The 25,654-nt window shown below is 37.5% G+C and overlaps 1 protein-coding gene across 5 annotated transcripts in view; it reads right to left on the bottom strand.

The window, feature by feature from the left end:
- LOC138715318 (serine protease gd-like) overlaps window positions 1–25,654 on the bottom strand; it is a 371,579-nt gene that overhangs the window by 49,830 nt on the left and 296,095 nt on the right. For all 5 annotated transcript variants that reach the window (XM_069848102.1, XM_069848098.1, XM_069848099.1 and 2 more), the window contains 3 exons: window positions 13,719–13,905; window positions 3,571–3,669; window positions 1,078–1,251 (listed from right to left, as the gene is read on the bottom strand). In XM_069848102.1, the coding sequence (XP_069704203.1) occupies window positions 1,078–1,251; window positions 3,571–3,669; window positions 13,719–13,872 (427 nt within the window). In that variant the 5' untranslated portion in view covers window positions 13,873–13,905. The remainder of the gene's footprint in view (window positions 1–1,077; window positions 1,252–3,570; window positions 3,670–13,718; window positions 13,906–25,654) is intronic.

The following is a 25,654-nucleotide window of genomic DNA, read 5'->3' as shown; positions in this document are numbered from 1 at the left end:
TCGCTGACTCACAACAGTGACATCATGACACACTTTGAAATGAACACCCAGTAGTTTTTATTTTTCAGTCAATCACTTAACATGATAAGTGATTGACTGAAAAATATAAACTAATTTATATGATATTATTTCACAAACTTACCTGAACTCAACATGACTTTTAAATTTAAAAAACTTATTTCTTCAGTTCTGTACTGAACAATTGAACGATACGACATTGGCGATGTGTTTCGGAACGGCTCTCTAGAAGGTTAACGTATGTGGAGGTACAGTAAGTTATATTATTTGTCTAGTACAATTAACTGGTATCAATGTTTTAAACGTAAAATCAATTTAACCTGTCAATAATTTCTGGGCATATTATTGCACACTGGAGATTTTATGTTCGTTTTTTGAGAATAATTGTTTATTTTTTATTGTACACTGTCTTTATATCTCGCTTCATCATGTGCAACATTTTCTTAGTATAAAAATGTACAGCACATAGTGATTGTTATTTAATTGACGCACAACTCTAACCAGAGAGCAAATGGCTATAATTATACTTTTTCATACCTATATGTTTTCTTTGAAATTATATAAAGAAACTAGAATAAAAATATAAATTGAATAAAAAAGTTGGTTTTCTAAATTTAAGTGAACACAAATTTAACTCTTTTCTTCAAAAGTATTGAACCAATTTTTTTTACTTGATTATTTAACGACGCTGTATCAACTACGTGGTTATTTAGCGTCGATGGAACTGGTGATAGCGATATGATATTTGGCGAGATGAGGCCGAGGGTTCGCCATAGATTACCCGACATTTGCTTTACAGTTGGGGAAAACTTCGGAAAAAACCCAACTAGGTAATCAGCCCAAGCGGGAATCGAACCTGTGCTCGAGAGCAATTCCAGATCAGCAGGCAAGCGCCTTAACCGACCGAGCTACGCCGGTGGCTGAACCAAATTTCATGAAATTTTGATCATACCTCTATATTTTCATATGGAATAAATTCTAAAAATTACATGAAAATCCATGCAGTAGAAAAAAGTTCTTGGCCGCTTTCTCTCTGCTGCGTTGAAGCGAGACACTTACCCGTAAGAATTGTCTTAGGACCGATTAATGATCCTCCACATTTGTAGACTGGGTTCAACTCTTTGGACTGGTATAGGGCTGCATGCCACGGGAACTGCCCCCTTGCTGTATTTTGTCCGTGGCTCACGAGGGGCGCAGGCTGTACAGACACCAGTCCACACTGGGCACTCCCATCTGCCACACAATGGAATACGATTGTAGTAGCCTACCTGTATTTGGTGTTAATTCTACTTCCAACATCTCTAGGCAAGGGTTATATAGACATCATACCGAGGAATGATAGAAAAAAGTAACAAGTCAGTCTTTTATTTTTCAGCATAAACTTCCCATGATTGTATGATAGAAGATTCGACGAGAACGTTAAGATGTAGACCTTCGCTCCCCCCTCCTTGCAATATCGCATAACACAATATCAATAAGGCGGTTGCTGTCATCTGCGATACAACGAACTTTTTTGTTGATTTCGAGTTCGTTATTTTTTTTCTGGTTATTATATGCTTATATAACTCTCGCTAAGTGCTTTTATATTTTATTTTATCAGTCTTAGTTATTATTTTATTATTGCTAATATTTTTGTTTTATTATTATTAATTAATTAATTAATTTGTATTACTATCTTTATATTATCTCCGTCACTGTTATTCTTCTATTATTATTATTATTATTATTATTATTATTATTATTATTATTATTATTAATTTGTATTATTATCTTTATATTATCTCCGTCACTGTTATTCTTCTTCTATTATTATTATTATTATTATTAATTTGTATTACTATCTTTATATTATCTCCGTCACTGTTATTCTTCTATTATTACTATTATTTTCAACATTATTTTATTGATATCTATAAAATTTATGTCGACTCTACTGCACTGTACCCGAGCAGGAGCATATGCTCATTTCGGGTATCTATTCAAATGTACCATTTCAAATGTAAATTATGAATAAATTTGAATTTGAATTTGAAAAAAAAAAAAAAAAAAAAGAAAGAAAGTCAGATAAAACGTGTGGAGGTAGGAAAATAAACATATTCAATCTAGGAGAGAAAGTAACTTGTTTGAGTGCATAAATAAGCTGACAGTAAAGAACAGTTCTGAAACAACTGTTATAAACCTATCAGAATGAAAAAACTTGCTTAAAAATCCAACAGAGCTTTCTAATTCTGGTTATAGACATCAGACATACTCAATTAAAATAAACTTTATTAATAAATCACAATCCTTTAGAGTTATTTGATACTCGGGCATGGGTTCGATTTCTGCTTGGGGTTCCCCCCCCCCCGAAGCTTTCCCCAGCCATAAGACAAATGTCAGGTAATCTATGACGAATGCTCGGTCTAATCTCGCCAAATATCATCTCACTATCGCGAATTTCATCGACGATAAATAACTGGGTAGTTGACAGAGCTTTATTAACTGACCAACTAAAAAGAAGTTGGTAGCGATATTCCATATTTAATTAACACTCTGTATGGTATACATTCAAAAAAGAAATAAAGAAAATTAATCATTAACAATATAAAAGATAAATTACATTAAATTTATTTCACTCTCAATCATATTCACAATCCCGATAATTTTTTTTATTTTAGTTGATTATTTAACGACACTCTATCAACTACTAGGTTATTTAGCATCGATGAGATTGGTGATAGCAAGATGAGGCCGAGGATTCACCATAGATTACCTTGCATTCATATTACGTTTGGGGAAAGCCTCGGAAAAAAACCAACCAGGTAATCAGCCCAAGCGGGGATCGAACCCGCGACCGAACGCAACTTCAAACCGGCAGGCAAGCACCTTAACCGATTGAGCCACGCCGGTGGCTATCCTGATAAATAATAACCAATTCCTTAAAAGTCTAAATACCACAATAACACTCAACCATGAACATTAGCGTTTAATGCAATTACAGGAATTCTATGAATTCTCTGTCACTTCTTTTTGGGTAAAGCATCGCATTACCTAAGTACGAGTATATCACACCCTATACAGCCCAGACTTGGATCCCTGAGATTTTTTACTTATTCTCAAAACTAAAATTGCTGCTGAAAGGGAAGATATTGTAGACTGGGGGCAACATTAAGGAGAAAGTGACGAGGCAACTGAAAAAGGACATTGCAGATTGTTTATATTTACTGGGTTATTTTACGACGCTGTATCAACATCTCAGGTTATGAAATGAAGGTGACAATACCGGTGAAATGTGTCCGGGGTCCAGCACCGAAAGTTACCTAGTATTTGCTCGTATTGGGTTGAGGGAAAACCCCGGAAAAAACCTCAACCAGATAACTTGCCCCAATCAGGATTCGAACCCGAGACACCCGGTTTCGCGGCCAGACGCGCTAGCCTTTACTCCACAGGTGTGGACAAAAGTTGGCATAAGTGTGTGAGGTCCAAAGGGAAGTGTGAAGCGCTTTCAAAAGGAATGGGGCTCCTATGTCTTAGGCTAGATATATTAAAGAAAGAGTTCCTAACTTTCCATACCTGATTCTGTTGGGGGTTCCTCCTCATCTTCTTCTTCAACTCTTTCGCTCACTTCTGGAGGCAGTGAGGAAGGTGGTGTCTTGGTACTCGGTGCAGTACCTGAAGACGAAAATATCACAAACTCACATCTAACCTTTTATGATACAATAAGGGAAGGTATTATCAGAGGACTTTGATGAGATAACATTCATTTTTCTGTTCCCCTACTCCACACGAATGCAGGAACTGTTCCAGACACATCCAATGTGTTCACAATTTATCCTTAACATTTACTTGGCAACTTCTCATCTCTGTGTATTGAGTCAATGCAAAAGTTGGTAATGTTTTTTGCTGTGACGAAAATTTTCGTTTGACATGGATGGAAGACCAAAATTAATCAGTAATATATTCTTCTACATTATCTATGACTCTGTTCCAATGCTGGGGTAGTTTTTCAATTCCGTTCCTGAAGAAATCTGCTAGTTTAGAGGTAAAATAGTCGTCAAGCCAAGTTTGTAAAGCATCTTTCCTTAAGAGAACGGAAAAGATCAAAATCTGAGGGTGCAAAATCGGGAGAATACAAGGAATTTGGGATCATCTCTCAAACAAGTTCCTGGATAGCTGATTTCATTATGTCAATGGAGCAAGAGCGTGCATTGCCATGTTGGAGCAGCACTTGATGCAGTTTTCCCGGTCGTTTTGCTTCAACTGCGGCCGCAAGGCATCTGAATTGTGGAAAATAAATGTAAGCAGTTGCGGTTACATTCCTGGGAAGCAATCCATAGTACATGATGCCTTCTTCATCCTACCAGATGCATAACATGATCTTATGTACACTAACTTTTGTACAGGATGTTTTGTGTTGAAACGACAGAACTATTTTCTTGCAGTTCTTTTTCTGATGGCATTCTCCCCGTACACGGCACAAATGTTTCGAGCTGCCTCGTCTGCCTTTGTTCCTCTATTAAACTTAAATAGAGGAATATGTCGGAAGTGTTCTTTTTTTTCCACTTGACACTTCATCTTCTTTAGAGCACGTATAGCACAAACTTTCCCCAAATCAATCCGCAAAATTCAAGACTTATATACAAGCACAACAATTCAAATAACAAATGACAAACGATAAACAACAAATGACAAATTATAAACAATCTCCTAATGCATAGTAGTCATGAACAAAAATGCTACAAACTTATCTATGAACCTAATATAAAGCAACAATTTTATTTTTGCATGTTAATTTGATAGAACTTCTTTAAATCAGAACTTCAACTACTTTATTTTTCTTTTGCATCAGGGCAAGGCATAAACTGAATCACCACCACCACCCGCCATCGGTCCCTGTCCTGAGCAAGATTAATCCAGTCTCTATCATCATATCCCACCTCCCTCAAATCCTTTTTAATATTATCTTTCCATCTACGTCTCGGCCTTCCAAAAGATCTTTTTAGCTCGGGCCTCCCAACTAACACTCTATATGCATTTTTGGATTCGCCCATACGTGCTGCATCCCCTGCCCATCTCAAATGTCTGGATTTAATGTTCCTAATTATGTCAGGTGAAGAATACAATGCATGCAGTTCTGCATTGTGTAACTTTCTCCATTCTCCTGTTGCTTCATTCCTCTTGGCCCCAAATATTTTTCTAAGCACCTTATTCTCAAACACCCTTAATCTCTGTTCCTCTCTCAAAGTGAGAGTCCAAGTTTCACAACCATAGAGAACAACCAGTAATATAAGTGTTTTATAAATTCTAACTTTCATCTTTTTTGAGAACAGACATTATTATTATTATTATTATTATTATTATTATTATTATTATTATTATTATTATTATTATCATTTTCGATATTATCATTACTGTGACAATCATAATCATCAAAATTTGTTAGGCATAGGCAGGGATTTAGTTGGAAAATAAAAACATCTGCATTCAAATAACATTTTAAAATTTCCACGTTCACTTCTGGAATTCAAAGCCTTTTGTCGTCATCATCATCATCATCATCATCATCATCATCATCATCATCATCATCATCATCATCGTCAAGGTTTAAGCCTCTAAAGGCTTGTTTCGGTCTCATGCATGAAACATTTGTTGAGTCCATCTTTTCTTTGGTCTGCCAATGTTTCTTTTACCTGTTGGTCTGTAATCTAACAGCAGTTATGGAATGCGGTATTCTTCCATTCTTTCCACATGTTCCCTCCACTTAGTTCTAAATTGGTGTATCTTCTCTGTTAGTTTAAAGATGCATAATTCCTTTCTTGTGTCATCATTTCTCCTTTTATCTAACAAAGTGTAGCCAGCTATACTCATTAGCAGACATCGGATTCTAGGGCAAATGCCTATTTTGTTTCTTTAGGAGAAAAGTAAAAAGAATTATTAATATTTGTATTTCATGGAAATTGAAAGGTATTCAAAGAGTTTTATAGTGCCCTAAAATGCCCTAAAACGGTTATTAGAGCCTAATTTGTTAATATTCGCCTAAAAATGCCTAACTCACTGTAAAGTTTCGCATTTTACTCTTACTTTTTATAATTTATACATGCATTCACTTCGAAATTTAAGGCATTTAAAAAGTGGAAAGTTTGCTTCACACCGGCCATGAAACCATTGATAAAGGAAACAAAATGTTTTGAATCTCACGACACTCGCAATAGATTTCACCGAATTTAACATGTTTGGAGGCATAAATGCCGACAAAGAACCAACCTTAGTTTTGAAGCAGGCAACAATCACAACATGTGCTGCTACCGATTCAGAGATATACTATACTATAAAAATGACTGTTTTCGGTCTGAAACCGATTAGCTGTACTGCCCTTCAGAGTGTCATAAAATCACAATTTTTGGAGAAAGAGTGTTTTTGAAATATTTATGAAAAGTCGTAAAACTGCGAATTAGTAGGGTAAACCGTTACAAAATATTTAAAAGAATGGCCCTCCTAGTGTTAACACTACCAGGAAATGCAACAATAAGTGGAACTTTGTATTTTTGTCCAATTGAATCCCAATAACAACGGTTCATTTGAATGCTCGTTAACAGTTGCTCTTTCCCTCACCTTATTTGTGTTGAGAAGTTTTGAGCGGTAGGACGTTTTCCTGTGAAGTTTAACGCGATAATGCCGAAAAATATAAGTGCAAAATCTACATTGATCCGGCAATGGCTAACAGAATATTCAGAATTCATTTATGATGGAAAAATAATATTCTGCAAGATTTGTAGCAAACAGGTATGTAACAATAGTTGAAATATATAAATTCTATTAATTTTAATGAGTAGGCCTATAATATTTATACATTGACTGAGCTATCCTGAGGTATAATTCTTTTTAAGACCACTACACTTTAACCTTTTAAATTCCGATAGTTAAAGTATTTGCAGGTCATTAAAATTTTGATTGTTCGAACCCACTAACTTTGTGATAGAAATACGGCAATACAACAATTAGGATTTTATTTTAATTCAGTTTACTTTACATTTTTAGATTTCGCAAGAAAAGAAGTGCCACCTAAAGCAGCATGTGCAAGGAGCGGCTCATAAGGCTAAAGCTCAGCAGAAAAATCAACTGCAACAAACTTTACTAACACAGCCTACTTCATCCAATCTCAGCAGCAATTTCTATGCTGATTTAACCAGAGCGTTTGTTGCTGCTAACATTCCCTGGAATGCAATTGAAAATCCGGTTTTAAGACAGTTTTTACAAAAATACTGCAAACAAAATATCCCATCTGAGTCGACCCTAAGAAAAAATTACTTAGACAGAATATACAATGAAACTTTAGCTTCCATTCGGGAGGATATAGGTGATTCTTACATATGGGTCTCTGTGGATGAAACCTCAGATCCTATGAATAGGTATGTAGCAAATATGGTAGTAGGAAAACTTAGTCCTGATGGACCTTCGATTCCACACCTCGTATGTGTTAAGGAACTTTCGAAAGTGAATAGCCAAGCCATTGCTTATTTTGTAAATAAAGGCCTACAGTCTTTATACTCAGGTAATATAGACGATTCTAAAGTTCTGTTGTTTTGTACTGATGCTGCCTCATACATGGTTGCTGCAGCTCCACTTCTTAAAACATTTTATCCTAACCTCACGCATGTAACCTGTCTAGCACATGGCCTTTACATGGTTTCTGAAACAATCCGGAATGAATTTCCTCTTGTCAATTCGTTTATTTCTAACACAAAAAAATGTTTTTGTAAAGCCCCATCCAGGATTTCAATATTCAGAGAGAACTTTCCAGATATCCCACTCCCACCTCAGCCGGTTGTTACACGATGGGGAACCTGGATTCAGTCAGTGGTGTATTATTCTAAGTATTTTAAAGAAGTGGTCACAGTTATTGATAAATTACCTGAAACTGATAGTGCAGCGTGTGTGAAAGCAGTGAAAGATTGTCTGAATGACTCACGAGTGAAAAACGATATTGCCTACATAACATCAAACTTTTCTTTCATACCTGCAAGCATTGAACAATTAGAACGTGAAAAACAATCTCTTTGTAGCCAAATAGCAATAGTAAAGAAAGCTCAAGTGAACATACATTCTGCTTTGGGCGAAACTGGGAAAAAAGTTAAAAATAAGTGGGACAACGTATTAAATAAGAATGTAGGATTTTCATTGTTGGAAAAAGTATCAAGAGTGATATCGGGGGAAAGTGTAAATGTTCAAGTAAGTATTGATGTTTCTATTGTACCTAATTTAAAATTTGCGCCTCTCACATCAGTTTTGGTTGAAAGAAGTTTTTCTGCTTTCAAAATGATTCTCAGTGACAAAAGGCAAAGGTTAACTGCGGAGAATTTAGAAAAAATTCTGGTGGTGTACTGTGCAGATAATTATAATAAAGTCTGAGCATGGAACTGAATTTCAATAACTTAAAATGAGTAATCTTGATATCAATAATCATTATTTCATTAGTTTCAATATATTAAATTTGTGCAGCTCTGTTTATAAATACAATATAGTATTCTTTTTTAATGTTTAAACATACTTTTTTGTGCGTATTTTAGTGTATAACTAAAAATTTCAGTGAAAGAAATAAGTATGATACCTTGATGTGCCTAAAATGCCTATTTTCATTAAAATAGAGCCTAATTTTACAAATTTTGAGCTTATTTTAGGCGCCTAAAACTGCAATTTTAGTGCCTAAAAATCCGATGTCTACTCATTAGGAATCGCATTTCGGCGGCCTCTATTTTTCTCTCTTCACTTTTTCTTAATGTCCAACATTCCGAGCCATATAGGAACATGGGCACTGCCATTATTTTATAAAATTTTATTTTAGTTTCTTTCCTAGTTTGTTTGAGGTTTCTTTTTATTGTTCCACATATATAGTTAAATTTGTCATTGTCAATAACAATTAGCAAGAATTGATCAGTAAGTAACATAGCAACCATTATGAGATTGCAAGAATTGATCAGTATGTAACATAGCAACCATGATGAGAGAGCAAATTTACGATTTATAATCATTCTTTCTTTTACTTATGGGTTCACAATTCCAACGTCTTTCCTGCAATTATTTAGTAACTTAAAGGAAATCATAAACTAAGACGTTGATTCCGTACTGTGCATCACCGAAAGGATACTTTGAAATAAAACGAAACCCTGCATAACACATCTGAAGCGGAGGGACATTTCGAATACAGGTAACATGTTTTTTCTAATAATCCAGGGGCACTACAGTCCAACTTGTATAATTCCAACGTTTTAAATTTGAAATCGTGAATAATTCGAACTTTTCGCGCGGTCTTCCTCCTATAAAACGCAATGTAAAAAAATTGTTTGTAGCCTAATTAAAATTTTTTCGGCAATTCTAAGTGAAATTCAATGAAATTCAGTTCCTAAATTATGAATGTCAGTCCACAATATAGCGCGAGCAAACTGTAGTCGTATCTTCTGATGAAGAAGAAAGGAGCCACCGTCGTGGCTCAGTCGGTTAAGGCGCTTGCCTGCCAGTCTGAAATTGCGCTCGGGCCCGGGTTCGAGCCTCACTTGAGCTGATTACCTGGTTGGGGTTTTTCCGAGGTTTTCCACAACCGTAAAGTGAATGCCAGGTAATCTATGGCGAATCCTCGGCCTTATCTCGCCAAATACCATCTCGCTACCGGTATCACCAATCTCGACGCTAAATAACCTCGTAGTTGATACAGCGTTGTTAAATAACCAACTAAAAAAAAAAAGAAAGGCCAGAATATCCCGATAAACCATTGCCTACAATCGGCCAGACCATGGGCCACATCCAGGAATTAAGGTCCTATGTTAGAGGGCAACAAAATGAGAGTGAAACAATTTTATGATCCCTATTAAATAAACTGAAAGAATTTTGAATGAATCAAAGACTAAAATAAATGTTAACACGAAAGAAACAAAAGTATCGAGTTTTAATTTTTGTAAATTGAATGTCCTGTACTTTGGTAATATTGTGCAAAATTCTGAATAAATAGTTTTGTTTGTTCTATATAGCATTGAATTTTTATACAAGAGGAGCAGCGAACAATTCCCTTATAGTCTTCATAAATTTAGTTGGTTGTTTTGAACCGTTTATCTCGAAAAAGTTGGTGTATGTAAATCAAAATGCCTCTGGCGTAGAAAAAAAAAATGAATTTTTCAGGAGAGACTTTCTTTTTTTAAATTTACTTTTAACTGAATGTAAGTTCAATAATGAAATTCATGTATGTTGGTAAAAGTAAGACCCTTTTCAATTTAATAAACAAGAAATTTTATTATTTCAAAAATTAGAAAAAATACTTGACTTATGTGATTAGATACAGCAGAAAAATCGACTTTTTTACTTATGTGCCTTTTCCCGCCGACCAAAGAATTGAAACTTGCATATTATATATTCTTTTTAATCTTGGATAATGCGATTATTTTAACGATCTCTTGAACATCGTATTAACCAGGTTGGACTGTATTTTCGGTAGTAAATGCTTAACATCTATAGCAGTGGTCGTCAGCACTCGCTGAAATTTGCAAAGGGTAAGCGGAGCCATCCCATGTGCCCCATCGTGCAGCAGAAAGAGGTAGAGAGCATACCCACTAGCAGCTACGAGTGGGCTATTCCATATGAAATCGATCAGTAAAAAACCTCGCATTATTTTTATACTCTAATTTTTTCCCTATTTATACAAGGTGCTGAGGAGAGTACATTTTCAAAAATATACTATCGAAAATCAAACGGTTTTCGTATTGTTGAGCGACAAATTTAGCGTATTTTATAAAAACAAGCCTCTTTCAGCGCTCGAACTCTGGAACCATTTACTGCAGAACATTGAACGGGAGCTCATTTTGAAGCTGACATTTGGTATGTTATGATAAGAAAATAATACTTATTTTTATTGTATACAGAGAGACGGATAATCTGATTTTACTTACTTTTAGGCTTTTTGCCAATTTGCAAAAATGTAAAAAAAATATTGAGGAAAAACCTTGCATTATTAAGAGGGATTCGGCATTGCTAGCTTTGTGGTATGGCAATAAGTTTCGAGGGTATTAAATAGATTTTTTTCACACGCCTGGACTTGAACGGCGCAGTACCGCACGCACTGGCCGAGAGCTGAAGATAAGCGAGCGTTGGGCGTCATTTTACTCCTGTGTTTATGAAAACTTGTGATAAAGCTAGCCCAGCTATGCGCTACTAAACGAAACATTATGTGTTTGTCTCCTGGCCTTGCTTGTCTCGGCTAGCTCCCGTCTCACAGTCAGCTGGTTAGTTCACGCGTGTACTATTTATTTTCTTTATTTTATATTTTCAATACTTTCTTATCAACAAACCATCAGTAAAAAAATATGTTTATTTGTACTTTCAATGCGGAATCTAACATATATTTTTAAAATATTTTTTCGTGGGCAAAGGTGTCTTAATTAAGAAAAATCTAAATTTCTCCATTTCCATAAAAAGTAAGAAAAACTGTTTATATGTCAATATAAACTTTAACTTTTCAGCATCAAAATAAACCATGATTTTGATCATTGGGTGAAAGGGTTTCGGAGCTACAACAGTAAAAAGTTGCTAATATTATGAAAATACGATCAATTTAATTATTTTTAATTTAAACACTATGAAGTTCTGATGCCTCAAACTTTGCACAAAGCATTGTATCACAGTTCTCTACATACAAAAAAAGTTTCATTGTATTTAGAAATTGTAAGGTCAATTTTCTCTATATTTCGGTCGATTTGAGATGGAATAGCTCGAGTGCACCATGGTGCACTGCGTTCTCCGCGGGTAAGAGACGCTAGCCCCAGGATGCACTGTGCTGACGACCGCTCATCTATAGCATCACAGAATTGAATACACGCAGATCAGTTCTCACCTCTCATTCAGTCACAACTTGTTCCAAAATTCCAATGAAATAATTAAATATTAAACAAATCAAAACTTAACCAAATTAAATTTGAACAAACTAATTCTTGGGATTTGGAGTAAGCAAGTGGAGTGGGTCTCAAAATCACGACAATAATAATAAATAGGCCTAAAGGTCCAAACCTTGTACCAGAACAATGCAAGGAGTCCATTATGGTACGTATCTTTAAGAAGGGGGACAAGACTAACTGTAGTAACTTTCGAGGAATATCACTTTTGTTGACGTCGTACAAAATTTTGTCCAATATTCTTTTGAGAAGATTTACTCCATATGTAGATGAAATTATTAGGGATCATCAGTGCGGTTTTAGGCGTGATAGATCAACTACTGACCAGATATTTTGTATTCGACAGATAATGGAGAAAAAATGGGAGTATAAGGGTACAGTGCAATCAGTTATTCATAGATTTAAAAAAGGCATATGACTCGGTTAAGAGAGAAGTTTTATATGATATTCTTATTGAATTTGGTATTCCCAAGAAACTAGTTCGATTAATTAAAATGTGTCTCAGTGAAATGTACAGCAGAGTCCGTATAGGTCAGTTTCTGTCAGATACGTTTCTAATTCACTGTGGGCTAAAGCAAGGAGATGCACTATCATATTCACTTTTTAACTTTGCTCTAGAGTATGCCATTAGGAAAGTCCAAGATAACAGAGAGGGTTTGGAATTGAACGGGTTACATCAGCTGCTTGTCTATGTGGATGACGTGAATATGTTAGGAGAAAATCCACAAACGATTAGGGAAAACACGGGAATTTAATTGCAAGCAAGTAAAGAGATAGGTTTGGAAGTAAATCCCGAAAAGACAAAGTATATGATTATGTCTCGTGACCAGAATATTGTACGAGATGGAAATATAAAAATTGGAAATTTATCTTTTGAAGAGGTGGAGAAGTTCAAATATCTGGAAGCAACAGTAACAAATATAAATGATACTCGGGAGGAAATTAAACACAGAATAAATATGGGAAATCCCTGTTATTATTCGGTTGAGAAACTTTTATCATCCAGTCTGCTGTCGAAACATCTGAAAGTTAGAATTTATAAAACAGTTATATTACCGCTTGTTCTGTATGGTTGTGAAACTTGGACTCTCACTTTGAGAGAGGAACAGAGATTAAGGGTCTTTGAGAATAAGGTGCTTAGGAAAATATTTGGGGCTAAGAGGCATGAAGTTACAGGAGAATGGAGAAAGTTACAAAACACAGAACTGCACGCATTGTATTCTTCACCTGGCATAATTAGGAACATTAAATCCAGACGTTTGAGATGGGCAGTGCATGTAGCACATATGGGCGAATCCAGAAATGCATATAGAGTGTTAGTTGGGAGGCCGGAGGGAAAAAGACCTTCAGGGAGGCCGAGACGTAGATGGGAAGATAATATTAAAATGGATTTGAGGGAGGTGGGATATGATGGTAGAGACTGGATTAATCTTGCTCAGGATAGGGACCAATGGCGGGCTTATGTGAGGGCGGCAATGAACCTCCAGGTTCCTTAAAAGCCAGTGAGTAAGTAAGTAAGTAAGTAAGTAAAGGTCCAAATCAAGTGCAGCAAAACTTTATTCACAGATCAATGCTTGTGCCCTGATTGTTTCAACACGTGAAAGCCAGAGTGACTCTTGAAGCTGTATGTCTGAAACTAAAATGTAGGCAATGTTCACAAAAACAAGTAAATAATTCTGGGCAGGAAAAAGAGGGCCAGATTCTGTCCTGTACATTTGAAATATCTCGAAATGCCTCAAAATGAGGATGGTTGGTCATCCGAATCGGTAACCCTGGACCCTGACTGACCTGGGTCAACGGAGCAGATCTGGCGGCCGTTGAAACTGATTCTGCGCAGTCGAGGCACATTCCCGCCCTCGGAGAACGTCACGAATATCCGCACAGACAGGGGTGGAGGTGACGGCTGCACCTTCTTCCTCAGGTTGAGGATGGTGAACTGCATGTTGTTCTTCGTCTGTACCTCGCCCACCCAGTTCTGGAACAAAACAGCGTGATGGCGTTAGGGAGTAGAGAAGACTGATCACGTGGTGCTTAGGCCGTGTCTCAAAGCTACATTTACAACTGAAGTGAACTAGATTGTTGACTAAATAGCTGGATGTGACATCAGACGCTACGATCCAAAACTACGTAGTGAATAGCAATCAAGACCGTAGTAGCTAGTAATTGAAAATGTTTGCACAAACGATACATCATTAACAATTGGGGGTTATAAAATCTGACGATGCTTTGGAAATAAAATGCGAGTCCAATGTAGAATAACACGTTGATTAGAACATTGACATTGTTGGTACCTGCGTTACATTCTTTAATATTGTAATATTTCAGGCTCTTAGCTTTTCCACATTTATTTCGATTGCTGACAGCCAAACGTAATTTTCATAGATATCTTTTGAACTTCTTTTACAATTCTACATCTTTCTACTGTTTTTTTGGATAAATTCCAGAACACGGATTCCTTCCTTTCCCCTCTTACTTCAAAATTCCAACCTTGTGCACACAAAATAAATTATTGGCACTGAAAAGTGCCTTTTCGTTAACATGATGATGCGCATTCGACAAACGCATACAAATCTACTCTTTTTTAGTATTGTACGATATAATTGTCAGTGAGGAATTCGTATACTGAAATTTTCCCCGTTTCTTTTCTAGCGTCTCAGGAAATTACCATTCAGTTCATAAACCTGAGACTTAGGTGTCATGAACGGTTTACTGGAAAACTGTTTATAAACAAAAAATTCGAATTTCCAAAAAATAACAGCTGATAACTAGTAATTAAGCTGCATTAGGACACTGCCTTCTTAATTTAGTGCTATACCAGCACCGTGATGTCATTTTTAGAAAAATAGTCTATGAAGAAGGCTGTGATTCCAGCATACATGTTCAAACAGCGTGGTGGCGTAAGGGAGTAGACAGGAACATAGGCGGAGAGAGAACCGTTTCCTTGTTGGGGGGGGGGGGGAAGCAAAAACTATAGAATCCCGATATAACGAGATTATGGGGGACATCATTTATCTCCTCCCCCCGTTTTAGCTTGACCTTGGTACAGTATATCGGAATATGATCATTTAATAAAGGTATTGTAAAATAAAGTAAAATTGTAACAAAATACGAGTATAAAGACATTTCACTTTTTTTCCTCTTGTACAGAGGAGGAACCTGAAGACTTGCACTGAGGCTTATTGTGCTTACCACTCTTATTTTGTGAAGGACTGGGTAGCTGAACGGCCGTGCTCTTGTACAAGTACAGCACGCCGCACCGTAAACTTAACCCAGGCTATTGTATGGATGATGATATGTAAATTAATGATGGCGAAATGAGTTCGAGGTCCAACAACGACAATTAACCAGCAATTATACTTCACTTACGATGGAATAAATATATTACATATTTATGCAATAGATTACATACAACAATTTATATCTTTGTTATACTTCAGTCATATTTACCAATTAATATTTTAGCTTTATTTCAATCCCTTCTCCAGTATGGAATTTTAGGGTGGGAACATGCTTGTATTTCTAATCTCACTCCACTAATACTTATTCAGGAAAGAATAATTAAAATATGCCTTAATAAACCAATTGATTACTCATCCGAGCTTTTGTTCAATGATTTTAATGTTTTGAAAATTAAACAGATTTATTATATTGCCTTATTAAACTTCATACATAAAAATCGTAATAAATTCAAATTGTATCACCATAAATATGGAACTAAAAGATCGGATTTTATACGACTAGAGGAACCAAAGTGTTTCACAAGCACAACTCTGAGCCATTGTACCTACTTTGGTCCAAGGTTATACAATAAAATAATTGATAAATAGGCTACCCAAATTTGGAAAATTTTAGTATCAGAAATTAAAAAAATAGCGTTAGGAATTTAATTTATGTATATGTATTTGTATGACTTAAATTGTTAAAATTGAAATTGTATTTTTAAATTTAATTTATTCCTGTAATTTTTTTTCTTGACCTAGTTTGTGTTAAATAATTATCTTTGTTTGTGTTTATCTTTGTGTTTAGATATCTCCCTGAGCACGAGATTTACTCCTTCAGGGAAGAACTAAGATTGTATTTTTGTACGTGTTATTTTACTAACAATAAACAACAACAATTGGTTGAGGAAAAGCCCCGACCAAGTAACTAGTCCCAACCAGGATTTGAACCTGGGCCCGCTTGTTTCATGGCCAGACGTACTAACCATTACTCCACATCAGTGGACCAATTTTACATTTACTTTATCTGTTTATTTAAAAAAAGCAAGATATCATAATATGATATATCTTCATATTATGAAATGTAAATTCTAATTATTTTATTTAATCTCACGTCTTTAAGTTCACACATTATACTGGGATCACTTTTCTTTTTTCTGCATTGTTGTGCAGTATGTTATTCATATTTCTCCAAGTGGCGGCCTGAACACCTGCAGACTTCTAACACATGAGTACAGGGTGTTACAAAAGAAACATTACAGTGTTTTCATTCCTCAAAATATATAGAAATACTTATACTTCCTTACTTACTGGCTTTTAAGGAACCCGGAGGTTCATTGCCGCCCTCACATAAGCCCGCATTGGTCCCTATCCTGAGCAAGATTAATCCATTCTCTATCATCATATCCCACCTCCCTCAAATCCATTTTAATATTATCTTCCCATCTACGTCTCGGCCTCCCTAAAGGCCTTTTACCCTCCAGCCTCCCAACTAACACTCTATATGCATTTCTGGATTCGCCCATATGTGCTACATGCTCTGTCCATCTCAAACGTCTGGATTTAATGTTCCTAATTACGTCAGGTGAAGAATACAATGCGTGCAGTTCTGTGTTGTGTAACTTTCTCCATTCTCCTGTAACTTCATGCCTCTTAGCCCCAAATATTTTCCTAAGCACCTTATACTCAAACACCCTTAACCTATGTTCCTCTCTCAAAGTAAGAGTCCAAGTTTCACAACCATACAGAACAACCGGTAATATAACTGTTTTATAAATTCTAACTTTCAGATTTTTTGACAGCAGACTGGATGATAAAAGCTTCCCAACAGAATAACAACAGGCATTTCCCAGATTTATTCTGTGTTTAATTTTCTCCCGAGTATTATTTATATTTGAAGAGTCCACTGCAAGAATGATGGATGTCACTTACTTGTCGAAAATGAACCAAGACTGTCAATGCATAGCTTAAGACATATAGAATGTACATACAGAGTTATATGGCATTAACACTGATATTGATTATCCAATAATGATCGGAAAATCACAGGCTTTGAGCTCTAAGCATTTCAAACTTTCAATTGCTTCTCCTGCAAAATGTATTCCAAATGACATCATTCTTGCAGTGGACTCTTCATTTGTTACTGTTGCTCCAAGATATTTGAACTTCTCCACCTCTTGAAAAGAGAATTTCAAATTTTTATATTTCCATTTCGTACAATATTCTCGTCACGAGATATAATCATACACTTTGTCTTTTCGGGATTTACTTCCAAACCTATCACTTTACTTGCTTCCAGTAAAATTCCCGTGTTTACCCTAATAGTTTGTGGATTTTCTCCTATTTTTCTTTTACATTCAGAAATTTAAAATAAATATTGTAGTCCAGACGCATGATCTGAAGACATTAATTAATCAATTTAAGCACAGAAACTTAATCATAAACAAAAGTAAGAATATTTTCTAACGTTAATAGAAAAATAAAAGAGTTCGACCAAGTTTGGGGGGCAGTGCCCCCCATGCCCCCTCATATTTCCATCTATGGAACAGGAAGAAGAGCTACCAGCGTAGCTCTGTCGGCTAAGGGTCTTGCCTGCCGACCCGTAGTTGCGTTCGGGTGCGGGTTCGATTCCCGCTTGGGCTGATTACCTGGTTGGGTTTTTCAGAAGTTTTCCCCAACCGTAAAGCAAATGTCAGGTAATCTATGGCGAATCCTCGGCCTCATCTCGCCAAATACCATCACGCTATCACCAATCCCATCGACGTTAAATAACCTCGTAGTTGATATAACGTCGTTAAATAATCAAGTAAAAAAAATGGACAGGAAGAAGAGAAGATTGATCACGTGATGCTTACTATATGCTGAAATTGCTTATGGCCACAGCTCAAGCATTCTGTGAATATATTGTGTATATACTCATTGCAGACACCAACCAGCTTGCTTGGTGTTCAAATAATGTTAGCCATTCAAGGGGACAATCACGCTCAGGCTGGTATTACACTATCAAAGCTCTCTGACAAAGATCATTTATAAAATGTAAATGCATCTTGTTAACTTTCATAAAAGCTCTGCCTAGCTTTAAACGAATACGGCGGAACGTAAATATTGTTGGACTGTTACTATGACAAAAACGCTGATAATGAGAATATGAAGTAAATGAAATATTATAAAATACAAAACATGGACTACAAAAACAGGCATAAAAGAAGAAATATGTACATAAAAACAGCAGAGACTATAACTGCTGCACAGGAGTAATACAGGAGTCTGGGCAAACTGAAAATTAACTTCATCCGTTCTCAAAAAGTTTAAGTAACTTTCAATTGTACCTTTTTTTTTTAAAGTGAACTGTGATGGATACTTTTCTTGTCACGTCTTGCAGTCTATCGTTTAACCTACAGCCATTTTCCTCCTCCGTTTCTTTTTCAGCAATATGCATACAGGCTTGTTTCCGATCTCTGTTAACGAATTTGACTGACATAATGTACATCAGGAGTCACATGACAGCTGAACTGTGGCGCGAGGTGACAGACCAGTAGTGAGTGATCTCACAGTCAGAGTGTACGGTGTATCTCAGCAGAAATTCCCAAGAAAATCGAGCCTTTGGGAGGGGTACATTACGACCCTTTCCAATGTGAAGTACAGTTAAGTGAAAATAAAATAAGCTGCTATAAGCGAGGTTTCATTATTTCCAAGAAAGGCATCTTCTGTGTACTTAATAAGATTGGTGAAGCTCGAATGGGATTAATTTGTATCATCTCTTGGGGTGCGGCGACTTGTGACGGGGGTGGATTTGCTTGCTTTTTCCACTCTGGAATTAATCCCATCCGAGCTTTGCCAGTCTTACTAGGTACACACAATATGCCTTTCTTGGAAATAACGAAACCACGTTTTTTGCAGGCTCCAGGTAGCTCAGTTGGTAGAGCAGCTGGCTATGGACTGGAAGGTCCGGGGTTCAATCCCAGGTGGTGGCAGGATTTTTTCTCGTTGCCAAACTTTCAGAACGGCCCCGAAGTTCACTCAGCCTCCTATAAAATTGAGTACCGGGTCTTTTCCGGGGGTAAAAGGTGGTCAGAGCGTGGTGCAGACCACACCACCTCATTCTAGTACCGAGGTCATGGAAAGCATGGGGCTCTACCTCCATGCCCCCCAAGTGACTACATGGCATGTTAGGGGTACACCTTTACCTTTTTTTTAACCCTCGATTTTCACATAACTATACTTGGCATCGGAAAGAGTTGTTATGTACCCCTTCCACAAAGGCTCGATTTTCTTGGGCATTGCCACTGTGATACACCGTGCACTCTGATTATGCAATCACTCACTCCTGGTTTGTCACCTCTCGCTGCAATTCAGCTATCGGTGTGACTCCTGACGCACATGACGTCATTCAAATTCGTTATCAGAGATCGGAAACAACCCTGTATTGTAATATTTTGAACTAATTGTAGCTAAACATGCATAATACTTTTCGTCATTCATTTTTTCATACCTGTAATGATATATATAGACTATATATACAGGGTGATTCCGAGGTGGTGTTACAAACTTTCAGGGATGATGGCGAAGGGCACATGTATCAATTTGAGATCAGGAACCATGGTCCGGAAATGACTGAGTCGAAAGTTATAAGCAAAAATAGTTGTGTGGAAATGGAATTGTAATTTTACACCACGTGCCCTCCTTCCCTTAACCTTTGGAATAGTCGTGGAAAAATGGTATGGGCCGGATGTCTCCTACGTGGGTACTCGCCCGATACAATCTGTGAGCTTGTCTACTGTTCCCATTGGCTCATCCATATTCGAAAATCGGGTCTGCTTATTCCGCTCTCGTGTATTCCTCCATTTCACTAGAACTGATCGACTGGACACTGCAACTTGTACACATACACTGCTGTCTACAGACGTGCATATCAGGACCGACCATGTCCGTTACACATTACGCTATCTGCATTGCTTTAGTGTAGTTTCCTGTCCCCATCCCTCAGACAACGCACTGAATGGAATACTGTAAGTAGACAACGTAAACAACGTCAGATGAATACAGTATGTGTAAGATGTACAGATAAATATACATAAATAAGGTGTACAGAGGAATAAAATTATTTCATTTCCACACAACTATTTTTGCTTGTAACTTTCGACTCGGTCATTTCCGGACCAGGGTTCCTTACCTCAAATTGATACATGTGCCCTTCACCATCATCCCTGAAAGTTTGTAACACCACCTGGGAAACACCCTGTATATATATATATATATATATATATATATATATATAATTTTATTATAAATGAAGGCTGATGATCCTTGTTCCTTAATTTTATATTATCTTTGATAAAATATTTTATATAGAGTAATATACTCAAAATCCCACCTTTTATTACAGAACTTTGGTAAAATATTTTACCATATTCTCTGTCAAAGAACTTTGATAGTGTAATACCAGCCTTAATATATTTAGATATGCAAATAAAGGAATATCTGGTGGCTGGATGAAGGAGAGGAGAAAAGAAGAGAGACGTCGAACCCAAGAGAGGAGAAGATGGCAGAACAGAAGAGAAAAAAAGAAAAAGATAGGGACAAAAAGAGACTAACAGAGTGAAAGAGAAAAATAGATGGGAAGGGAGATATTGAATCACTACATGATGTTGCGAAATTATTAACAATTATATTGGCCCCAACTACGAATTGGGATCCTCATATAAACTCTCCTTGCACGAGATTATCTAGAGCCATCTAGTTGCTGAGAAATAAAGAAAATGGTCAGAAAGACCTTTCAAGCACTTCTTATCAGTGCAGTGTAATACCATAATTATTTTATGGGATTCATATGTGAGATAATAGCAGTGGGATATATATGGTAAGGTCCACACATGTGGAGTAACGGTCAGCGCGTCTGGCCGCGAAACCAGGTGGCCCAGGTTCGAATCCCGGTTGCGACAAGTTACCTGGTTGAGGTTTTTTCCGGAGTTTTCCCTCAACCCAATACGAGCAAATGCTTGGTAACTTTCGGTGCTGGACCCCGAACTCATTTCACCGGCATTATTACCTTCATATCATTCAGACGCTAAATCACCTAGATGTCGATACAGCATCGTAAAATAACCCAAGAAAGTAAAAATATACGGTAAGGAATTTAATCCTGCAGGAAAAAAACTAATGGTACTGTTACTGATCCTTCTTATGTCGCCCTTTGTAGACATCTATTTGTTAAGGGGTCTACTCTGGCTTACATTTATATGTTTCAGTGTTTAATCAAAGTTAATAAAAACTTAAATCCATTTCAGGTGAAATCATGTACGCACCACACTATCTTTAAGTACCAGTTGCATGTTACCAATACAAGATTAACTGTAAATACAAGGTGGTTTCACATTGTGGCTTTAAACGTGTTTAATAAATTACCACCAAAAGACCGCAATTTAAAATATATTACTAGATTTCACACTGCACATAGAGTGGCTTGCAAATAATTCATTTCCAAGCCGTAATGAGATTTAAATAAAAATGTAGGCATAAATGTTTCTGTTTAACTTCCATTTCATTGTGTGAAATAAAATTGTAAATATACTCATTGTACTTTCTATTTGACACTTCTCATTACTTAGAAAAGACAAGAGCTGCTATAAGAAGAAGAGAGAAGCAGAGAAGGAGAAGAGGAGAACAACTAAATTAAAGGCGAAAGCTGCAATACCAAGCAGAGAGAAGCAGAGAAGGAGGAGAGGAGAACAACTAAAAGGCTGCTATACCAAGCAGAGAGAAGCAGAGAAGGAGGAGAGGAAAACAACTAAATTAAAGACGAAAGCTGCAATACCAAGCAGAGAGAAGCAGAGGAGGAGGAGAGGAGAACAACTAAATTAAAGGCGAAAGCTGCAATACCAAGCAGAGAGAAGCAGAGAAGGAGGAGAGGAGAACAACTAAAAGACTGCTATACCAAGCAGAGAGAAGCAGAGAAGGAGGAGAGGAGAACAACTAAATTAAAGGCGAAAGCTGCAATACCAAGCAGAGAGAAGCAGAGGAGGAGGAGAGGAGAACAACTAAATTAAAGGCGAAAGCTGCTATACCAAGCAGAGAGAAGCAGAGGAGGAGGAGAGGAGAACAACTAAATTAAAGGCGAAAGCTGCTATACCAAGCAGAGAGAAGCAGAGGAGGAGGAGGGGAGAACAACTAAATTAAAGGCCAAAGCTGCAATACCAAGCAGAGAGAAGCAGAGAAGGAGGAGAGGAGAACAACTAAATTAAAGGCGAAAGCTGCTATACCAAGCAGAGAGAAGCAGAGGAGGAGGAGGGGAGAACAACTAAATTAAAGGCGAAAGCTGCTACACCAAGCAGAGAGCAGCAGAGGAGGAGGAGAGGAGAACAACTAAATTAAAGGCGAAAGCTGCAATACCAAGCAGAGAGAAGCAGAGGAGGAGGAGGGGAGAACAACTAAATTAAAGGCGAAAGCTGCTATACCAAGCAGAGAGAAGCAGAGGAGGAGGAGAGGAGAACAACTAAATTAAAGGCGAAAGCTGCTACACCAAGCAGAGAGAAGCAGAGGAGGAGGAGAGGAGAACAACTAAATTAAAGGCGAAAGCTGCAATACCAAGCAGAGAGAAGCAGAGGAGGAGGAGGGGAGAACAACTAAATTAAAGGCGAAAGCTGCTATACCAAGCAGAGAGAAGCAGAGGAGGAGGAGAGGAGAACAACTAAATTAAAGGCGAAAGCTGCAATAACAAGCAGAGAGAAGCAGAGAAGGAGGAGAGGAGAACAACTAAATTAAAGGCGAAAGCTGCTATACCAAGCAGAGAGAAGCAGAGGAGGAGGAGGGGAGAACAACTAAATTAAAGGCGAAAGCTGCTATACCAAGCAGAGAGAAGGAGAGGAGGAGGAGGGGAGAACAACTAAATTAAAGGCGAAAGCTGCTATACCAAGCAGAGAGAAGCAGAGAAGGAGGAGGGGAGAACAACTAAAAGACTGCTATACCAAGCAGAGAGAAGCAGAGAAGGAGGAGAGGAGAACAACTAAATTAAAGGCGAAAGCTGCAATACCAAGCAGAGAGAAGCAGAGGAGGAGGAGAGGAGAACAACTAAATTAAAGGCGAAAGCTGCTACACCAAGCAGAGAGAAGCAGAGGAGGAGGAGAGGAGAACAACTAAATTAAAGGCGAAAGCTGCAATACCAAGCAGAGAGAAGCAGAGGAGGAGGAGGGGAGAACAACTAAATTAAAGGCGAAAGCTGCTATACCAAGCAGAGAGAAGCAGAGGAGGAGGAGGGGAGAACAACTAAATTAAAGGCGAAAGCTGCTATACCAAGCAGAGAGAAGGAGAGAAGGAGAAGGGGAGAACAACTAAATTAAAGGCGAAAGCTGCTATACCAAGCAGAGAGAAGCAGAAAAGGAGGACAGCAGAGGCAAATAAATTAAAACAAAAGCTGCTATACCAAGCAGAGAGAAGGAGAGAAGGAGGAGAGCAGAGGCAAATAAATTAAAACAAAAGCTGCTATACCAAGCAGAGAGAAGCAGAAAAGGAGGAGAGCAGAGGCAAATAAATTAAAACAAAAGCTGCTATACCAAGCAGAGAGAAGGAGAGAAGGAGGGGAGCAGAGGCAAATAAATTAAAACAAAAGCTGCTATACCAAGCAGAGAGAAGGAGAGAAGGAGGAGAGCAGAGGCAAATAAATTAAAACAAAAGCTGCTATACCAAGCTGAGAGAAGGAGGAGAGCAGAGGCAAATAAATTAAAACAAAAGCTGCTATACCAAGCAGAGAGAAGGAGGAGAGCAGAGGCAAATAAATTAAAACAAAAGCTGCTATACCAAGCAGATAGAAGGAGAGTAGGAGGAGAGCAGAGGCAAATAAATTAAAACAAAAGCTGCTATAGCAAGCAGAGAGAAGGAGAGAAGGAGGAGAGTAGAGGCAAATAAATTAAAACAAAAGCTACTATACCAAGCAGAGAGAAGGAGAGAAGGAGGGGAGCAGAGGCAAATAAATTAAAACAAAAGCTGCTATACCAAGCGGAGAGGAGGAGGATAGCACAGGTAAATAAATTAAAACAAAAGCTGCTATACTAAGCAAAGAGAAGCAGAGAAGTAGGGGAGCAGAGGCAAATAAATTAAAACAAAAGCTGCTATACCAAGCAGAGAGAAGGAGAGAAGGAGGAGAGCAGAGGCAAATAAATTAAAACAAAAGCTGCTATACCAAGCAGAGAGAAGGAGAGTAGGAGGAGAGCAGAGGCAAATAAATTAAAACAAAAGCTGCTATACCAAGCAGAGAGAAGGAGAGAAGGAGGAGAGCAGAGGCAAATAAATTAAAACAAAAGCTGCTAAACCAAGCAGAGAGAAGGAGAGTAGGAGGAGAGCAGAGGCAAATAAATTAATACAAAAGCTGCTATACCAAGCAGAGAGAAGGAGAGAAGGAGGAGAGTAGAGGCAAATAAATTAAAACAAAAGCTGCTATACCAAGCAGAGAGAAGGAGAGAAGGAGGGGAGCAGAGGCAAATAAATTAAAACAAAAGCTGCTATACCAAGCGGAGAGAAGGAGGATAGCACAGGCAAATAAATTAAAACAAAAGCTGCTATACCAAGCAGAGAGAAGTAGAGAAGTAGGGGAGCAGAGGCAAATAAATTAAAACAAAAGCTGCTATACCAAGCAGAGAGAAGGAGAGAAGGAGGAGAGCAGAGGCAAATAAAATTAAAACAAAAGCTGCTATACCAAGCAGAGAGAAGGAGAGAAGGAGGAGAGCAGAGGCAAATAAATTAAAACAAAAGCTACTATACCAAGCAGAGAGAAGGAGAGAAGGAGGGGAGCAGAGGCAAATAAATTAAAAGAAAAGCTGCTATACCAAGCAGAGAGAAGCAGAGGAGAAGAAGAGCAAATGGGCATAATGCAAAAGCAAGGGCGGTTATAAGAGCAAGAAAGAACCAGAACAGAAGAAAAGTAGTTGGGCGTAATACAAAAACAAGGGCGGATATAAGACCAAGAAACAACCAGAACAGAAGAAAAGAAGTTGGGAGTAATACAAAAAAAAACAAGGGCGGATATAAGACCAAGAAACAACCAGAACAGAAGAAAAGAAGTTGGGCGTAATACAAAAACAAGGGCGGATAGAAGACCAAGAAACAAGCAGAACAGAAGAAAAGAAGTTGGGCATAATACAAAAACAAGGGCGGATATAAGACCAAGAAACAAGCAGAACAGTAGAAAAGAAGTTGGGCGTAATACAAAAACAAGGGCGCATATAAGACCAAGAAACAACCAGAACAGAAGAAAAGAAGTTGGGCGTAATAAAAACAAGGGCGGATATAAGACCAAGAAACAAGCAGAACAGAAAAAAAGAAGTTGGGCGTAATAAAAAAACAGGGGCGGATATAAGACCAAGAAATAACCAGAACAGGAAAGAGGGGCGTAATACAAAAACAAGGGCGGTTATAAGACCAAGAAACAAGCAGAACAGGTGAAAAGAAGTTGGGCGTAATACAAAAACAAGGGCGGATATAATACCAAGAAACAAGCAGAACAGAAGAAAAGAA

Source organism: Periplaneta americana, chromosome 15, assembly GCF_040183065.1.
Source record: "Periplaneta americana isolate PAMFEO1 chromosome 15, P.americana_PAMFEO1_priV1, whole genome shotgun sequence".
NCBI lineage: Eukaryota > Metazoa > Arthropoda > Insecta > Blattodea > Blattidae > Periplaneta > Periplaneta americana.
The sequence above is the reverse complement of the archived record's forward strand: the minus strand, read 5'-3'. Positions and strand labels throughout refer to the sequence as shown.